Raw genomic sequence first — 18,778 nt, 5'->3', positions numbered from 1 at the left:
AGGAAGGGTAGTGTTCATCCTCCCTTAATATATATTTTATTTTATAAAAAACTGCCAAAATTATTTTCTGGAGTGACTACAGCATTTTATATTCTCACCAATAATGTATGATGGATATAGGTTCTCTACATCTTCACCAGCATTTGGTACTTTCATTTGTTACCGTAGCCTTTCTAATAGGTACGTAGTGTTATCTCCTCACTTATAAACTTTTTTTTTTTCCACTTGTGGGTTTATATGATACCTGTTATTCTCAGTTTTGAGACTTCTGATGAAACTCATAGACAATAAGAAAAGTTAAATTTGGTGTCACATTGCACATTATTCAGAAAATCTCTGACTTAATGTTAGCTAAGATTTTCCGGGAAGGAATGAAGGTGTTAGAAGTTAAACATAGTTTGGCAGGAGTATCAGCTTGAGCCTAAGCTCTATGTTCTGACCTGATTCATATTGATTTGGTAGATCTGGGTGCAAATGGTGGAGTGTCAGCTAGAAATCTATGCATGTGGGTTTCCTAGGTGATTACTCATTTCAAAGAAAAGACTGGGCAGACAGGTTTGCCTACTAACCGAGCCTCCAAGTTTGCACATGGAATGGCAGGGAAGATTTTGTAGACTGCATGCTATTTGCCAGTTGAATTGGTCTGCTAGTTTTATGCCCAAGTTATGTGGAGGAGGCTACATTTGAAGACACTAGAAGAGTAATCCTTACTAATAGTCTGGGAGTCTCTTCCCGGTTTAAAGATCTGACTGAGTACTCCTGAACCAAGTACAATCTCAATAAGGAAGAGAAGTCTTCACAATTCTCTTGAACTCTTTTTTTTTTCTTCAATTTGTTCTAAGTAGTTATACATGATAGCAGAATGCATTTCAATTCATTGTACACAAATGGAGCGCAACTTTTCATTTCTCTGGTTGTACAGGATGTAGTGTCATACCACATGTGCAGTCATACATATACCTAGAGTAATGGTGTTCATCTCATTCCACCATCTTTCCTACCCTCATGCCCATTCCCTTTCCCTCCCTCCTCTTTGCCCAATCAAAATCCCCCCCCCACCCCATATGGGTCAACATTCATTTATCAGAGAGAACATTCAGGCTTTGAACACCCTTGAACTCTTTTTTAAAAAAAATATTTATTTTCCAATACTTTTATTTATTTTTATGTGGTGCTGAGGATCAAACCCAGAACCTCGAACATGCGAAGCAAGCACTCTACCGCTGATCCACAACCCCAGCCCCCACCCTTGAACTTGATGTCTCCAGCAGTAGAGAGTGAGGTGCCCAGCAGGAGTGCTTTCTGGAGTTACTGAATGTCACCTAGCTGCAATTACAACAGCAGCAGTGAGGGGCGTAGTATGAAAAGACTCACAGGCACTAGAAGGAAGCAAGTTTTGTGAAAAAATCATCATTTTCTTGCTTTAGATTTTAAAAGTAGTCATGTGCTTCCAAACTGCACACACAAAATAGTGAAATATGAAAAAAGCCTGGATTACAAATATAATTTAGCACCTTTTTTATTTTTCATTATACTAATTTTTTCTCTTATGTATAATTCATATCTTTTTTAGGTTCAAGCATATGCTAACTTTTTGTGTGTGTGTTTTGAAAATATATTCTAATTTGTTACATATGACAGCAGAATGCGATTCAATTCATATTACACATATAGCATACTCTAATCTTCAACTCATGAGTTGTCTGTGAGTTACCATGATATTTGGCCTACATAATTTTTTTTTTTAAGATCAAATGCAGTTTCTTTTTATTTTTCTTCTTTAATGAGGCTGGTGGGGTAGGGTGAGGAAGGTTTAGGATATTAGTTATAGGATATTAGTTTCCTTTCCCTACCACCAACATCAGCAACCAGGTTCTATCAGTGTCTGCTCATGAAAGCTCAGGACCAAATGATGGTGTTCCATTTCTGGTGCCATATTATAGCACTCTTAATTTTCTTCGATAGTTTTTAATGTATTATGTGAACACATGCCAGAAGGGCTTCTTTTGTTTCCAGCAGTATGGTGGACCATTAACAGGACTAACCCCACTCCAATCATGAAACTGGAGGTCATGATGTTACTAGAAACAAATATATAAACATACAAATTTATGGTGTACGACATGATGTTTTAATATATGTGTGTTGTGGAATAGCTAAATAAAGCTAATGAATATACATGTTACCTCACGTATCATTTTTTTGGTGTGTGGTGAGGATGCAAAACTGACATCTTATGTCCTTTGACCAACAGCCCTGCATGTCACCTGCTCCCAGTCTCTGGTAACCACCATTCCACTGTCATATTTATGAGTTTGTTTTTTAAAATATTCTACATATAAAATGTTGTGTGCCTCGTTTATTTCACTTAACAAAAGGTCTTCCAGGTGCATCCATGAAGTCACAAGTAAGAGGATTTTCTTCTTTTTTAAGGCTGAATAGTATTCCATTGTGTATGTACATTATGTTTTCCTCTAGGACTGGTTTTGGATCTTATGTTTAGATTTTTAATCCATTTTGAGCCATCCCTTAGATTTTCTTTGCTTTTCTTCTTTTTGTTTATCCAACTAGATAATTTCTGTTTTTTTCTTGACTTGTTGATTCTTCTGCCAGATCAAGTTTGCTGTTACAACCCTTTAATGAGTTGTTCAGTCATTTTACTTTCAGTTCTAGAATTTCTGTTTTTCTTTAAATTTTTTTTTTGTTGTCATTGCTGATACTTTCATTTTGTTTTTGCATAATTTTTCTGATTTCATTTAGTTGTCCATGTTCTCTTTTAACTCATTAAGTCCTTATATTAGTTATTTTAAAGTCCTTATCAAGCAGCTCATAGATCTGCTTTAATTAATTAATTTATTTTTTTGTAGTTGTGTATGGACAGCATGCCCTTATTTTATTTGTTTATTTTATGCAGTGCTGAAGATGGAACCCAGTGCCTCACACATACTAGGCAAGGGCTCTTCCACTGAGCTATAGCCCCAGCCCTAGATCTGCTTTTTTTTAAGGACTGGTTTCTGGAGTTATATTTTTGTTTCCTCCATTGAGCCATAGTTTCATGTTTGTGTGCTTTGTAATTTTCTTTCTTCTTCTTCTTCTTCTTTTTTTTTTTTTTTTTTTTGCTGGGATTGAGCATTTGAAACAACTCCTCCATGTCCCAATCTTTGCTTACTGACGTTGTGCAGGGGGAGACCCTTTGTGATCAGCGAGGCTGGAAAACTTCTCAAATGTTTTCTGATCTCTTCCTCCCCCTGGTGTCGTTTGTGGAACTGCAGTTCCAACATTCTGCTCTCCTTTGTTTTCAACGGTTTTTGAACTCTGGTGCCAATCCTGTCAGCACTCTTGAGTCCGATGAGACAGAAACAAGTTCCCTGTCAGGTGCGGGGAAGACTCCTGGCCCTTTCTTCAGTGTCTGTCCCAGAGCGGGCGATTCTTGCAGTTGCTCTGCGTTAAGCTGAGGGAGGGTCTCGAGTGAGTGTGCCAACTGCTGTGAATTCTCTTACTGTTCATGGGATTTCTGCCTTTGTTTCATGAAGAGCTGGGTGCTGTGGCTTCTCCATTGATCTCAGAGTTTTCACTGCGGTGTTCAGGCCTCAATATTGTTGTGAATGTGGTGTCTTTGTCAGGCAAGGAGAGCCTGTAGTTTCCCATTCGTCGTCTTGCTGACCCACATCTCTGCTTTTGAAGCACAGTTCTCTTCCCATGTTAAGCTCTGCAAGTTCCCGTCCTGCTTTGTAAATGTCATCGCCTCCCTACCTCGGATGCAGTAACTGCTAAGTTCAGCACATCTATTTAATCACTTTAAGTTGAATAAATCCTAGTGAAGATTGTTTCCTACCAAATCATCCTGCTCTCATTGGTGTACCTCAAGGTTTCTAAAACAGAAGACTTTAATTCCCAGAGTATTTGTTCTTCAAGAGGAACTCAAAGCATGTTTTCCAGTAAATAAATAGCTCTGATCTGCACACACCATGTCTATGAGTTTAAAAGGATAATCCTCCCAGAGGCACATCAGCTTTGTTCTCAGGGAATTACAGGGTTCTCAATTTTATGTTCTCTTCGTTGTGTTTAATGAAGTAATTTTTGCTTTAGCCACAGCTGTTCTGCTATGCCATAGCTATGTTCTGTTCCATTGTTAGAGAAAGAGTAAGAATAATTTAAGATTTTTGTAGTATCTGGTAATCTATTCTTTGCTCTCAGGTCTGGGGATAAGTGTTTATGGTTTCACTGCAGCTTCTTGGCCCCTTCTTCAGTTTCTGTCCCAGAAGCTTTATTGCCTTAAGAATCTAGTGGCTAGAAAAGAGCCTTTCCTATCTTTAACTATAGGAAGCCTTAGGACTTTACCTTTCTTCATTACAGTCTAAGCAGTTTGACAAATTCTGGATAAACTAGGTACATATATTTTTATTGTAGCAAAAAGGGAAGCAAAGAATCTTCTCTCTTTGTGGAGGCATGTAGTATTGTCAGAGTCTACTGGGAGTTGTGTAAATGAGCAATTGAACCTCTTGGCTAATTGCTAACAGAAGGAATGGTGAAGTATCAGTTATTGAAAAAATAAAACCATCCCTTTAGGATGACTTTCTTCAGCACCCAGATGGATAATGCGGAACAACTCTATGTAACAGTTTAACTCGTTTAGATATTTGGGTGGCTATTTTGTTCTAAGTGATCTTTGGAGGCCCATCAAGACTGAACATTGATGAAAATTAAGTATTCTACAGAATTACATGATTGTTTTATGATAGTCAGAGGCATCTGGTAATTCCTACTATCAAAATCTTTTAGAATGAGATGTTCTACTCCTTGTTTTACGGAGCAGAATTTGAAGATTTGAGCAGGTGATAAGTTAAACTTTAAAATTTTCATAATAAATTATCAACTTGTCACTGATAAATCTAGAAAGCAAAGCATATAATGATCCTTTCAACTAATAACTGGAAAACCTGGACTTCTACAAGGACTTTACTTTTTAATGTTTTTTGCTGTGGTCTATCAAAAACTTGGCTGACATAATATCTAAGAATAAAAATATTCTCATAAAATATTAAACAATTAAATATTTAAAATATTCTAATAAAAATATTAAATAATTATTTTTCAAATAATGGATTGACCATTATTTGAATAGTCTTCAAGAACATTAGAGAGCTACTTAATTTATCTTATGGAATATATTTATAGAACTGTGATTTAATACTATAAATTCTTAGTTTTAATTGTGTCAATATAAAAAATGACCAGATACATAATGTCTCCTCATTTTTTTTAGAAAAATTTCCTCAATGGTAACATATATTATATTAGACTTGTTCTCCTTCTCCTTTTCCTCCTTCTTCTTTTGTTAATTGGTGCTTGCTCAATACATTTTTATTAGAGTTCAAAACCAGGACATAGTTCTCTTCTTAGAGTGATGACTGATGTGCTTTTATCATTATTTTTCAAATTAGGCAACTTGTGTACTTTATATTTTTCTTAGACTTCTCAGAAACCCAAAGCTAGTTTTCTAATGAATCTCATGTCATGTTTCAGACCTTGTTTTTTCTTCTTTGTCCTTCCCTTTCAATCCCTTCTTTATTTTTCTCTTCTCTTCCCTTTCCTTTCCTTTTATTGATATGAGGGCATATTTAATTTTTCTACCACTATCTTGGCTAATTTAAAAATATGTGTATTTTTTACTGTGAGCTCTCAGGCTATTTGGAACCGTCACATTGAAGTCGGCTGTTGTATCAGGCCAATTTCTTAGGAAGATTTATGGCTATTTTGAGAATCTCAAAAGCCTATTTACAGAAGTTTCCGGGAGATATTCATTATGTGCCTGTGCCTTCTGGGTGGACAATCATTGTCCAGATTATAAGTGTCAATTGAACACTATCTGTGTAAAAGTTGCCTTCTGGGGCAGCATGCTACTATTGCTCATGACTTTTTAACCTAGCGTTCTTCATACCTTTCTTCCCACAAGCATATTAGTACAGGCCTTTCTTGGCACAAATTTTCTTCTCACATGGAGGGGTTTACTCACATATGTAAGTGATTTTAAAGACAAAATTATACATATTTATGGGGTACTCGACCTAAGCAAACAGGTGTCTGAATCCAAAAAGCTGTGTTCCCATGGAGTCTTACAAGTACAGCCAGTGAGGATGAAGACACCATGTACCATGTGATGTTTTGATTCACATATACATTGTGTAATTTCAAATCTGGGTAAACATCTCTGTTTCCTTAAGCATTTGTTAATCATTTTGTGGTAAAAATATTCAATAACCTTTCTTTTAAAAAAAGTTTTATAAGCTCTTTTAATTTAAAAATTAAATATTTGAATAGTCATCTATTTTCAAAATACTCATTTTTTTTCAGAATCCTTCATTCACAAAAAATATAAATTGCATTCTTTTCTTGAGACCCAACATTTGTATAGTTTTATGGAGTAAATTATGGTAACTTTGTATAAGTATACAAAGTGTAATAGTCAAGTCAGGGTAATAATCATTTCTGTCTCTTTAACCACTAGTCATTTTTATGTGTTGGGAATTTGTACTCTTTTAGGCTTCTGTCTCTTTAACCACTAGTCATTTTTATGTGTTGGGAATTTGTACTCTTTTAGGCATTTAAAAAATTTTTTTTTAGTTGTAGATGGACACACTACCTTTATTTATTTATTTTTATGTGGTGCTGAGGATTGAACCCAGTGCCTCACACATGCTAGCCTGTGCTCTACCACTGAGCTACAACCCGAGTCCACTCTTGTAGTCATTTTGAAATGTACAACAAATTCTTTTAACCAAAGGTTACCCTACTGTGTTAGAGAAGAACCAGAAGTAATACCTCGATTTTGTTTTGATGGTCCTTTATTGAACTTCTTTCGTTGCTCCCTCCCTCCTTCCCTTCCCAGTCTCTGTTGACCACTCTTCTATTCCATGTGTCCTCAAGGTTAACTTAGTTTCTACAAATGAGTGAGAACTTGTGGTATTTGTCTTTCTGACTGACTTGTTTCAATTAATATGAGGACCTCCAGTTCCTTCAGTATGGCTGCAAATGACAGGATTTTTTTTTTTTAAAGGCAGAAAAATATTCCATTGGGTAAACACACCATTTCTTTATCCATTCATTCACTAAAGGGCATCTGGGGTGATTCCATATTTTGGCCTGTGAATAGTGCTGCAGTAAACTTGGGAGTGCAGGTATCTTTTTGGTGTAATGATTTCATTTTATTTAGATATATACTTGGTAGTGAAATTGCCGAGTCATACTGTAATTCTACTTTTAGTATTTTGAAGAATCTCCATACTGTGGTCCATAATGGTTGTACTTATTTACATTCCCTTTTCTCTACATTCTCACCAGCATTTGTTGTTGTTGATATTATTATTATTATTTTGTGTGTATTTTTGATGATAGCCATTCTAACTACAGTAAGATGATAACTCATTGTGGTTTTAATTTGAATTTCTCTGATGATTAGTGAAATTGAGCTTTTTCATGTAATTGTTGGCCATTTCTAAGTCTTATTCTGAGAAGTGTCTGCTTAGTTTGTTAGCCCACTTTTTAAATTGGATTTTTGTGTTCAACTTTTTGTCTAACTTTAAAAATATGCAGTACATTATCATGATCTGTAGTACCCCACTGTGCAAAGAAAAAAATTAGAACTTATTTCTCCTTCCTTTCCATAATTCAGTACCTGTTGGCCAATCTTTCCTCATTTCTCCTTCCACCCTACTCTCTCCAGTCTCTTAACTTCTGTGATATCAACTTTTTTAGATCCATATATGAGTGACCATTGCTATTTGCCTTTCTGTGCCCACTTATTTCACTTAACATAGTGTCCTCCAAGTTCCACCCATGTTGTCACAAATGATAGAATTTCTTTTTTAACTTTTAAAGGCTGAATAGTGTTTTGTTGTGCAAATGTATCACACTTTCTTTATCCACTTATCAGTTGATGAACACTTTTGTTGTTTTCATTTCTTGGCAATTATGAATAGTGCTGCAAATAATCTGGAAGTGCAGTTATCTCCTGGACATATTGATTTCATTCCTTTTGTATTTCCAGTAGTGGAAAGTTACATAGTAATGAGATTGCTAGATCATATGGTAGTTCCATTTTTAAAAATTTGAAGAACCTCCTTTACTGTTTTCCACAATGGATTACTTATATTCTTTATAATTTATATTCCCATCAACAGTGTGCAAAGTTCCCTTTACTTCCTATTCTTACCTATTCTGTTATATTTTTGATGGTTCTGGGGATTGAACCCAGGGCCTTGTGAATGCTAGGCAGGCACTCTACCAACTGAGCTATATACCCAGCCCCAATACTTGTTATCCTTTGATAATAAACATTGTTATTTGAGTGAGGTATATCCTATTGTGGTTTTAATTTGCATTTCCTTGATGATATTGAGGATATAGAGTAACTATTTCTATTTTATTGCATTTTCTCCTCTTTCTGTTTTATTATAGGGATTTTTAAAAAATATGCATTTTTTTAGTTGTATTGGCACAATACCTTTATTTTATTTACTTGTTTTTATGTGGTGCTGAGGATTGAACCCAGGGCTTTGCACATGCTAGGCAAAAGCTCTACTGCTGAACCACAACCCCAACACTTATTATAGAGATTTTATACTTCATTGGTTACACTTTTTCCTAGAGTTTTATTATTTTATAGCATTTGTAAATGGGATTAATTGCTTGATTTCTTTTTCAGATAATTTGCTATTAATGTGTAGCAGTACTACTGATTTTCGTATGTTAATTTAATATCCTGCAACTTTGCTAAATTCATTTAACAGTTCTAATAGTTTTTGGTGGTGTCTTTGGAATTTTCCATATAAAAATCATACCACCTGCAAGTAGTGACAATTTGATTTCCTCCTTTCCTATTTGGATGCCATTTCTTTCTTTCTATTCTTGCCTGATGCTCTGGCTAGGACTTCCAGTACTATGTTGAACAAAAGTGATGGAAGAGGTTTCCTTGGCTTGCTCCAAATCTTAGAAGTTTTCAGCCTTTCTCCATCCCATATGAAGTTGGGTGTGAACTTGTTATATAGGGCTTGTGTCATGTTGAGATACATTCCTATGTATCTAATTTGGTCAAAGTTTTTATCGTGAAGAGATTTTATCATATGCCTTTTTTGCATCTATTGAGATGATTATGTGATTTTGTTCTTTATTTTTACACACACACACACACATTTTTTTTTGTGTGTGTTTGTGTGTTTGTGGAACAATTGTTGTAGTGCTATTAAGAATCCCCACTTGGTCACTATGAATGATCTTTAAAAGGTGCTGTTGGACACCATTTAATTTTCCCATTCTTTTCTAAATGCTTTTTTGAGGCAGTTCTCACTTTTAGGAAAGATTACCTCACTCTGCTCCATCTTATATGAGACTACTCAAATCTTACCCATCCTTTGAATCCTAACTTAATTCCGTTGCTTTTGAATGCCTATTTGGGTCCCATTAGCCAGAAATCGTGCGCTTGTTGTATCATTAATTTAGAATTAAAGCTTTAGTACCTGGATATTTCTTGCTCTTATATTCAGTTTATTCAAGTTTATTTATTTTCATAGATGTTTGCCTGATCTCCATCTAAATTTTTAGCTCTTTGAAAAAGAAACAACACTTTATAGTGCTTTGGATAGCTCCATATTGCCCGAGAGGTTTCTCCATAAATACTTTTTAAAAAATTTATGGAGAATTTGATTTAATTTGATATGACTCTATTGAGAATAAATATTTTAAAAATATTTTGTTTGGTTACTTTGAAAAGTTTGTGTCTACTATCTTAATATAATAGTATGAAAAATCTTTATAACATTTCTTAGTAAAACAATATTGTCTCTTTAAAATACGAGGTTTAAAATATTTTAACTTAAGAATCAAAGCTAAAGTTACCAAATTATATTGTTATATTGTGTGCATGAATTAATATGTAATAGCAAATCTCACTATTATGTATAATTATAATGTACCAATAAAATATATGAACTTGAAAAAATTTGAACTACCAAATATTAAAAATGTATCTATTAAAACTAACCAATTTTTTAAAAATAAAGATGATTAGCTGGACAGAGTGGTGCATACCTGCAGTCCCAGCTACAGGCTGAGGCTGGAGTATCACAAGTTTGAGGCCAGCCTGGGAAACTTAGTGAAATCTTGTCTTAAGATAAAAATAGAAAGGTCTATGGATTCAGCTCAGTGGTAGAATGATAGAGCACTTGCCCAACGTGTGCAAGGTTCTGGGTTCAACACCTAGCAAACCCCCTAGATTAAATGTCTGTGTGATCATGGCCTTCCTTTAACTCAATGTTTTTTTCCCTTCCTGTCTAAGAGGGAGTTAATATTTATGGTGTGCTAGTTATGTGCTAGGCACCGTGGAGTCCTCTTCATTTCATTGACTCCTCATTATTGCCTTTATTGGGATGTGCTAGGAGATTCCTAGATAATTCTGCCTCTGAGACCATAAGGCTTTCTTGACATTTAGCCTTGTAATAGTCCTTGGTCACTAGAATGTAATGTTGCTTTTCCTGTTTTTCTTAAGATGAATTATGAAGATTTTAACAAAAGGAGGAAAGGAAATAGAGACATGTTATAATATTTATATCTTCCATTATTGTCATAATTTTTTAATGTGCTATCATGTTGTGATATGTTCATTAGAAACTATGGAAAGCCTGCCTTTCAGCATTCCAAATTAGAAAATAAAGTTTGTGGTTGGATTGCATCACTGTCAATCATTCCAGGTTAAAAAAAGATGGGTTGAACCAGCCATGGTGGTGGACACTATAATCCCAGTGACTCAGGAGGCTGAGGCAGGAGGATCCCAAAATTGAGGCCAGCCTGGGAGATTAAGTGAGACCCTAAGAAATTAGTGAGATCTTGTCTCCAAATAAGAAATAAAAAGGACTTGGCATGTAGCTCAGTGGTAAAGTGCCTCTGGGTACAAACCCTAGTACCTTTACCTCACCCTCCAAAGAAAAGAAAAGGAAGATAGGCAGATCTGCCTCAGGGAAAGTAGTAACTTTTTTTTTGGTCTACTTTCCAAGAATGATGGGTGAGGCATATTGTGACTCAACATATAAAACATTTTGAGGGAAGAAACTTCAGCAATAAAGAACTGAAAATCCATTGTAAATGCTTTTTGCTCATTAATAGTATCTTGAATAAAAAAAATTAAAAAAATTTGTTGAATAAAAACCTCATAGATATCTTAGAGTTCTTATATTTTCACTCACTGCCTCATAAAAATATTACTTATTGATTTAGGACTTGACAAGAAGAATGGAGTCTTACTGGATGTTGGCCAGAAATCCCCCTAAAAGAGATTCTTAAATACATGCTTTTCACATAAGAGAACCTGAGGTTCAGGGAAATTAAGTTGCTTGTCCAAAGTTCAAGGTTAGGAAATGACAGTTATATCTGTTTCTCTGTTTTCAAGTTCAGCTGCTGTATGCATGCCTTTAGGTTCTCAGAAAGCTTGAGAGTCACTAAACTTCAGAACTATTACTTGTAATTCACTTTGTCTCTGAATTTCACTTACGATTTGACAAATATTGAAGAACTCAGGAAAAAAAAACTAAAGTAAAATGTTTATTTCCAGGAATCCTAGCTAGTGCCTACTCTCTATTACTATTCATGACTATTATAAAGTTATAAAGAATCTAGTAGACATGTAACCACATTCTTATTAAATATCCCTATGGGTTTGAAATTGGGGAAATAAATGAAGACTAAAACTAATTTTTTTCCTATGCATAAAGTTTGTGCATTACCTGCTGTAACTCCACATGGCCAAATACACCTGAAAATGAGAATCTGAAAATAGCAATGATTCCTGAAACTGTCATCTGTTGTGTTTTGTACTCATTTCTGTACTATTATGAAAACAAAGAACTTGGCTAGAAAACACCCCAGGTGTTCGAAGAACTTGAATAACTGAAATTCTCCACTAGCAAAAATTAATTTCAATGGAAACCAGAGGCTGCTTGGACCATAAAATATTCTTCCCATTAGGAAAAATGTGTAAGTAGCTTGAATATTGCCTGTTTCATTAAAAAATGCCAGCATGGACATGAGTTCTTGTCCTGAGGGAATAGAAATGAATGAAAGGAAAATTACACTATGGATGGAAAAATGTAGGAAAAATGGATATATTTCCAATATCTGCTAGTCTGAAAATTAAAACACACACAAATTATGGAATCTAACTTGGCTAAATGTCAACAATGTTCAATAGCTAGAATTTAGTAGTATTAAAACTAGTTCAAGTAAAAATGCAATTTGCCAATAATATGGGGAAAAAGAAATTGAGAAGAGATTTATAATTTAAGAAAGTTTATATATAAGCTTTGCAATAATAAATTATAATCAATAACATATAGTAGTTATTAATCATAAACTACTTTAGGAAAGAGTTTTGATAAGGAGAAAAGAGCAAATAAGCAATTTGCACATATAAGAAAAGAAACTGGGGCTGGGGATGTGGCTCAAGCGGTAGCACGCTCACCTGGCATGCGTGCGGCCCAGGTTCGATCCTCAGCACCACATACAAACAAAGATGTGTCTGACGAAAACTAAAAAGTAAATATTAAAAATTTCTCTCTCTCTCTCTCTCTCTCAAAAAAAAAAGAAAGAAAAGAAACTGGTTATATTATTTATCTTGAAAAATGTTTGTGAGCCAGAATTCTGCTATAACATTTTAATGACTTCCCTGGATTGCAAAATATTCTAACCGAAGTCCTATTCTATCATGTACCAGGGTGTATCTTTGCTTAACTTTGTGTTCAGAATTCTATGAAATTTTCTGGCATCTTTTATCAAACTTTCTGAGATTTTATTTTGCAATCTTATTACTATAGCTATTTCTACCTATCTATCCACCTGTTTTTATCTCTATATAAGTTATTTATATGCATATAAGTATTATCTATCTATATAAATACACATCCATACAAACTTTGGTTTAATCTCCCAAATTTTTATCATTTGAGCTTTACACTTTAAAAACTTAGCTTGCCCTACTTTCACATTCACTAGCCTTTATGTTACTTGCCCTATTATTTCTTTCAGTTCCTCATTGCTATTGCTTTTGCAGTAATACAGGTGCTCTGCTCATCTTGGTGAAGTGATTTGTTGAAGTAATACAGGTGCTCTGCTCATCTTGGTGAAGTTTTGAGCTGTGTTTCCTGGATTCCCTGTTGCTGTTCTGGAAGTCCCAGCTGGGATTAAAGGAAAGATAGCTCAAATCTTGAAGCACTCTTAGCACTAGTTATTGCACAGGTGAGGAGTACCCAGGACATCGTTGAGCTCCCTCAGAGGAAGAGCCATGGTTTCGCTAATTGGTTGGACATTATTGCTCTTTATTGCTCCCACTGGACTTGGGAACATTTTACCTTTTAAATTTCTCTCTTCTCTCTCTGTAGCTGATAAAATAGGCTTTATTATTATTGTTGTTGTTGTTGTTGTACTGGGAATTGAATTCAGAGGTTCCAGTCCTTTTATTTAGAGACAGGATCTGAGTTGCCTAGACTGGCCTTGATCTTGGAGATCTTCCTGCCTAAGTCTCCTGAGTCACTAGGATTAAAGGCATTTGCCTCCACACTCAACGGATAGTTTCGAATCAGATGGAAAAGCACAAGGATACAGTATTGTTCTAGAAGGGAGTTATGAATCAAACTTCATTTGGTTAACTACATTTAGCACAAAAGATCTAGAACACATAGACTAAACAGACAGGGAGTTTACAGTTAATACGTTAAAGCAATCCTAAAAATAAAGCTGTATTTTTGTACTAACTGGATCTTGATTACTATCCTGTCTGTAAAATACAATGTCCAGTATAGTAGGAACAGAAGAAAGCAGACTCTACTTTTATCATATGTATTTCTTATCTTTATTTTCTGTAAAGAAAAATTGACTTTGTAGTTCCTAAATTTAGTTAAATTGATGGACAAAAAATGACTTGAAATTCAGCCTCACCTTGTTCACAGTAGATTCCAGTGGTTCCTAGAGGACAGTAACAGGTGTATCCATGAAGCAATGAAATACAGGTTGCTCCCATGCTGCAGCGGTGTGGGGGGTCGTGTTCAGGATCACAGGAAGTGACTGTCTCTGTGCAGAATGCTCCTTTCCACCCTGTGGGACAGTTGCAGCTGTAGGTTGAGAGAGAAATTAGCACGTGAATAGGGTTGGATATACTCTTGTTGTCACTCTGATATAAAGTTTGCAACGTTAATTAGGTCCCAAGATTACCTAGGTGCATTGTGATTCAAGCAATCAAGATCAAAATTGTCAAAGGAAAGCATTAATAACTGGTTATAAGATTACTGAACTCCATATCAAGTATTTAAAAAGGTTCAAAGCATGGAAATAGAACATTTTATGAAAATCATTTCTTTCTTTTTATTTTTTGGTATTGGAGAGTGGGGTGCTCTACCACTGAGCTATATCCCAGCCCTTTTATATATATATTTTTTATTTTGAGACAGGGTCTCACTAATTTGCTGAGGTTGGTCTCAAACATGCAATTCTCCTGCCTCAGCCTCCAGAGTTGCTGGGACTACAGGCATGTGCTACTGTACTTGGGCAGAATAATTTCTTTTGACAAAACCACACTGTAGGTCCCTCTCCTTTTCTGCACACCACCATGGGGAGGAGTTTCTGCCTCTTAACCTTAAATCTGAAGAAAGGAGATTCAGCAGCATTATTTGGAGAGTTTCCTATATGTTCCCTTGTATAGGAGAACACAGAGGCCTAGCTCTTGAGGAATCTTGCCAGGGGTGTGTCACATATAAGTGAATCTCAGGGAAGGTATGCAACACTCTTAGAAATGTCAGACAGAGGGCATAAAATAGGGATCATGCACAAGAGCTGTCCTCCTGGCCAAAAAGACTTCAGTAGTAAAAGGCCCTCTATCAGCTTATGCTTGATGCAGACTATGAGGGCTGGCAGGGAGGACCCAGTTGGAAGAGAGACCTTGCCTGGGTTTACAGTGTCATACTGGGAGAGGCCCAAGTAAGGGAGTTGCTAACGGACGGACCAAAGGTAGGAGTTACCAGGCAAATTCAGGGCACTGACTAATTTGAAATGTCTGATAAACATTGATTTTTTTTGTGTGTACATGTGTAAGCATATCTGATACTGTATTTGAATTTCAGGTAAACAGTATTTTGGATATGCTGAAAATTATTTGTTGTTTATTTGAAATTCAAATTTATCTGGGCACCATTTATTGTCTCCTTTTCCCCCTAAATCTGGCAGCCCTCATTAAATGACATAGTAGAGTAAGTGTCAGCTTTAAATCCTTGCCAGAGAGGACTAAATCTATCTAAAATAGTACCAAAGAAGCACATTCTAAGATAGGGCATGGGGTCTAGGGTTAGAAACCAGCAGGCTGAGGAAAAGCAACAGTGGATCACACCTCCTTCCCACCACCTTCCATTCAAACCAGAGTCCCTGGCTGGGTTTCAGGCACCAGTCTTGAAGAGGCAAGTATTGATCAGTATATTGAAGTGGGTCCTTTAAATTAATAAGTTGAGAGTATATTTAACATGTTTATTGTCAAGTAGAAACAGAAAATTCAGCAGGCTTCCCCATGTTCCAATTTAGCAGCACATAAATGTTGAGTCCCCTATGCAGGTACAAAAAAGATAGTGATAAACACAAGCAAATTTATTTTATGAGTACATCCATGAGTTCTGTGTCACTCTTTTTTTTTAAATGCATGACAATTATTTTATGTAACACATTGAGTTTTGAAGGAACAGTAACATAACTATTTCAAATCAAACACACACATAAACAAAGGGTCACTCTTTTTTGTTCTCAATGTATTACAACAGTCATTATTTGCTGGCAAACTATAGATACAGTTGACACCAAGAGCACGCTGGGGGATTTGAAAAGCATCACCAATATATAATTTCTACTGTAAACAAGTCAAGATAAGGCAGGTAGAAAATGGAAGTGTCTGTAATTTTGTGTTTTTCTTTACCCCAGTAGTTAACCCTCACAGATTCTATGGGTTGAGGGTAGTTTACAACCTTTCTAGTTGGATCAAACTATATGACACACATTATATACCATATAGAAGGGAAATGAAGACAACTGGCACTCTTTCTGTAAACAGTGTTAACATCCTTTATCACTTTACAGAAACAACAGATAAAAATATTATAAAATTAAAACAAATCACCTGATCCACCTCTGATTATGACAAAGCTATTTTTTTACCACTTAGCATGTATCTTACTACTATTTTGTTTAAGCACGTTTTACATTTGTTTTTTTATTTTTTGGCACTGGGAATCAAACAGAGAGGCACTTTACCACTGAAGTATATCACCAGTCCATTTTATTCTGAGACAAGTTCTCCCGGGGTTGCTGAGGCTGGCTTTGAACTTGTGATCCTCTTGCCTCAGCATCCTGAGTATTACATCCTGGGATTACAGGCACATGCCACCTTGTCCAGCTAAGCAAATTTTAACATTAAAAATGCTTTGCATAGTGTTTTACAGTCTCTTGTTTAAAATCAATTTGAAGTACATTATGCATAACATGTATAAATACAGTTTAAAGTTAATGATAAAATGAATGTCTTTGAACCTACTTTACCCCCAAATCTCCCAGAGAATGACCAGGACTTTGAAGGTCACATGTGTGCTTGCCCTGAGAGCCTCCTGACCTATCCTACAGGGAGCTGACATTGTCCTGAAATTCGAGATAATCACTCGCTTCAATTTTTATTCAGAGTTGGTTTTAGGATTCACCTGTGTAGACCTGGTTCATTGTCATTGCTATATAACTTGATGAATAGAGGGTCTTAATTTCTGTGTCATTGAAATTTTAATATTTCCTTCTATGGTTTGAATTTTGTGAGACCCTTATTTGTGAAATTCTTCCATATTACAAGATCAAATCGTTGTTACATGTTATCTTCCAAATCACATTTTTGTCCTTTACATTTAAGTCTTAATATGCCTAAAGTTATTTTTTTTTGTGTTCAACGTGAGGTGCAGTTAGTTCTCCATGTGGACAACCAGTAGTCCTAGCACTCTGTTAAACAGTTCACCCTTTTCCACTGATGAACCATGTTCATTTATGAAAGGCCTAGATCTAGTTTAGACTAATATTTGGGTCAATGTCACAGTCTTCATTTCTCCAGCTTTAGAAGTCTGGATGTCTAGAGCAGCCAGTTCTGCTACTTTGTTTTTCTCTTGAGAGGTATATTAACTATTTTTAGCCTTTTTCTCTTTCAGCTATTTTCCCTTCAACTAGTTCAAAGTGTAAGATAGGCAAATTTACCCAATGTCTCTGTGTAAAATGGCATTTGTTTCTCATTTATTTTTATACTGTGCATGTCGCTGTTTTTGGTGTTAGTCCTGTGAGGAGTTTCCTATTAGGTTCTCTATCTCAGATAATTCCATGGTAACCTATGTTGCCTTGAAAGGGTAAATTTAAAGTCTCCAGGTTTCAGTAGAATTCAGGGCAAAGCCAACTCTGAGGCTTATTCCTCAGGATCTTGCTTTCATTTCATTTGGGCTCTGTTAATGGATTGTTTTCACTTCAGATGAAAGGAAATATACTGAAATATATACATTTTATATTTATTCAGATTTGAGTATTTTCATTTGGAATAATCATTCAGTATATGTAATTTTCCACAAAATCTGCAAAGAGAAACTTCCTACAAATAAGCCTAAAAAATCTTTACAATATTTATAAACATCTTTCCATGTTTTTTAACTTCTAATCCACAGCCTTACATTTAATAATTGAATATTATGACATTAAATTGATGAAATAAAATTCATTCTCATTGTTATTTGTGAGATATGTTATGTTTTTAATTTTCCATTTTCTATTAACAATATTGTGATAAAACTCCTGTAGCTAATAGATCTTTGGATACCTACAATCATTTACTTAGGAAAAATTCAAATGTCGACATGACTTCTCAGCTTTAAATGCATATCCCAGCCTGCCCACCATAATAATTGTATCAATTTACATTCCCATTATTAGCATATGAAAGTGCCCCTAAAATAATAGAATTGTATGTAATTGAAAATGTGGATCATTTTTACAGGCTTTTTGAACTGTGCTGACCTAATAATGATTTATTAAAGTAAAAATTATTAAGGGTCTACAGACACATATTTATAAAAGATATACTTAGTTTGAATTCCTATTTTCCTTTACTACTTGATAGTATAAATCAAATTTATGCCTCATAAGGATTCATTTCTATCATATATATGTATATATATTTATTTTTTATTAAAAAAATTAGTTGTAGATGGACACAATACCTTTATTTTATTTATTTGTTTTTATGTGGTGCTCAGGCTCTAACCCAGTGCCTTACACATGCCAAGGAAGCATTCTACCACTGAGCCACAAACCCAGCCCCCGTATATATAATTTTGGTGTCTATTATGTACACTGCATTAGGTTAGGTCATAAGACCTGTAAGGAGTGAACTCTAGCTCCAGGAGAGGGGAGGCTTGTAGGGTAAAGGCCAGCCAGATTGCAGTTGCTCAGGTGTCCAGTGCATAACACAGAGATGTGCTGCTCGAATCCAGGAGCCAGTGGATGAAACACGAATAACATGACCAGCAACTTGTTCACCAATGCACTGATAGTCTTTGGTTCCAGAAGGAATTTAAAGTGCAAATTTTCATCTATTTGGAATTTATGTCTAGGAGCATGAGGCACATTTATAATAAGACAAACAAATATCTTGGGGGCATTAAACAGTATGTTTAGATGGGTTGTA

At 35.3% G+C, this 18,778-nt stretch overlaps 1 protein-coding gene across 3 annotated transcripts in view; it reads right to left on the bottom strand.

The window, feature by feature from the left end:
• Eys (EGF-like photoreceptor maintenance factor) overlaps positions 1 to 18,778 on the bottom strand; it is a 1,135,848-nt gene that overhangs the window by 12,907 nt on the left and 1,104,163 nt on the right. For all 3 annotated transcript variants that reach the window (XM_078019814.1, XM_078019816.1, XM_078019815.1), the window contains exon 29: positions 13,981 to 14,153. In XM_078019814.1, coding sequence (XP_077875940.1) covers positions 13,981 to 14,153 — 173 coding nt within the window. The remainder of the gene's footprint in view (positions 1 to 13,980; positions 14,154 to 18,778) is intronic.

The sequence above is a fragment of the Ictidomys tridecemlineatus genome, chromosome 8 (assembly GCF_052094955.1).
Source record: "Ictidomys tridecemlineatus isolate mIctTri1 chromosome 8, mIctTri1.hap1, whole genome shotgun sequence".
Taxonomy (NCBI): Eukaryota; Metazoa; Chordata; class Mammalia; order Rodentia; family Sciuridae; genus Ictidomys; species Ictidomys tridecemlineatus.
The sequence above is the reverse complement of the archived record's forward strand: the minus strand, read 5'-3'. Positions and strand labels throughout refer to the sequence as shown.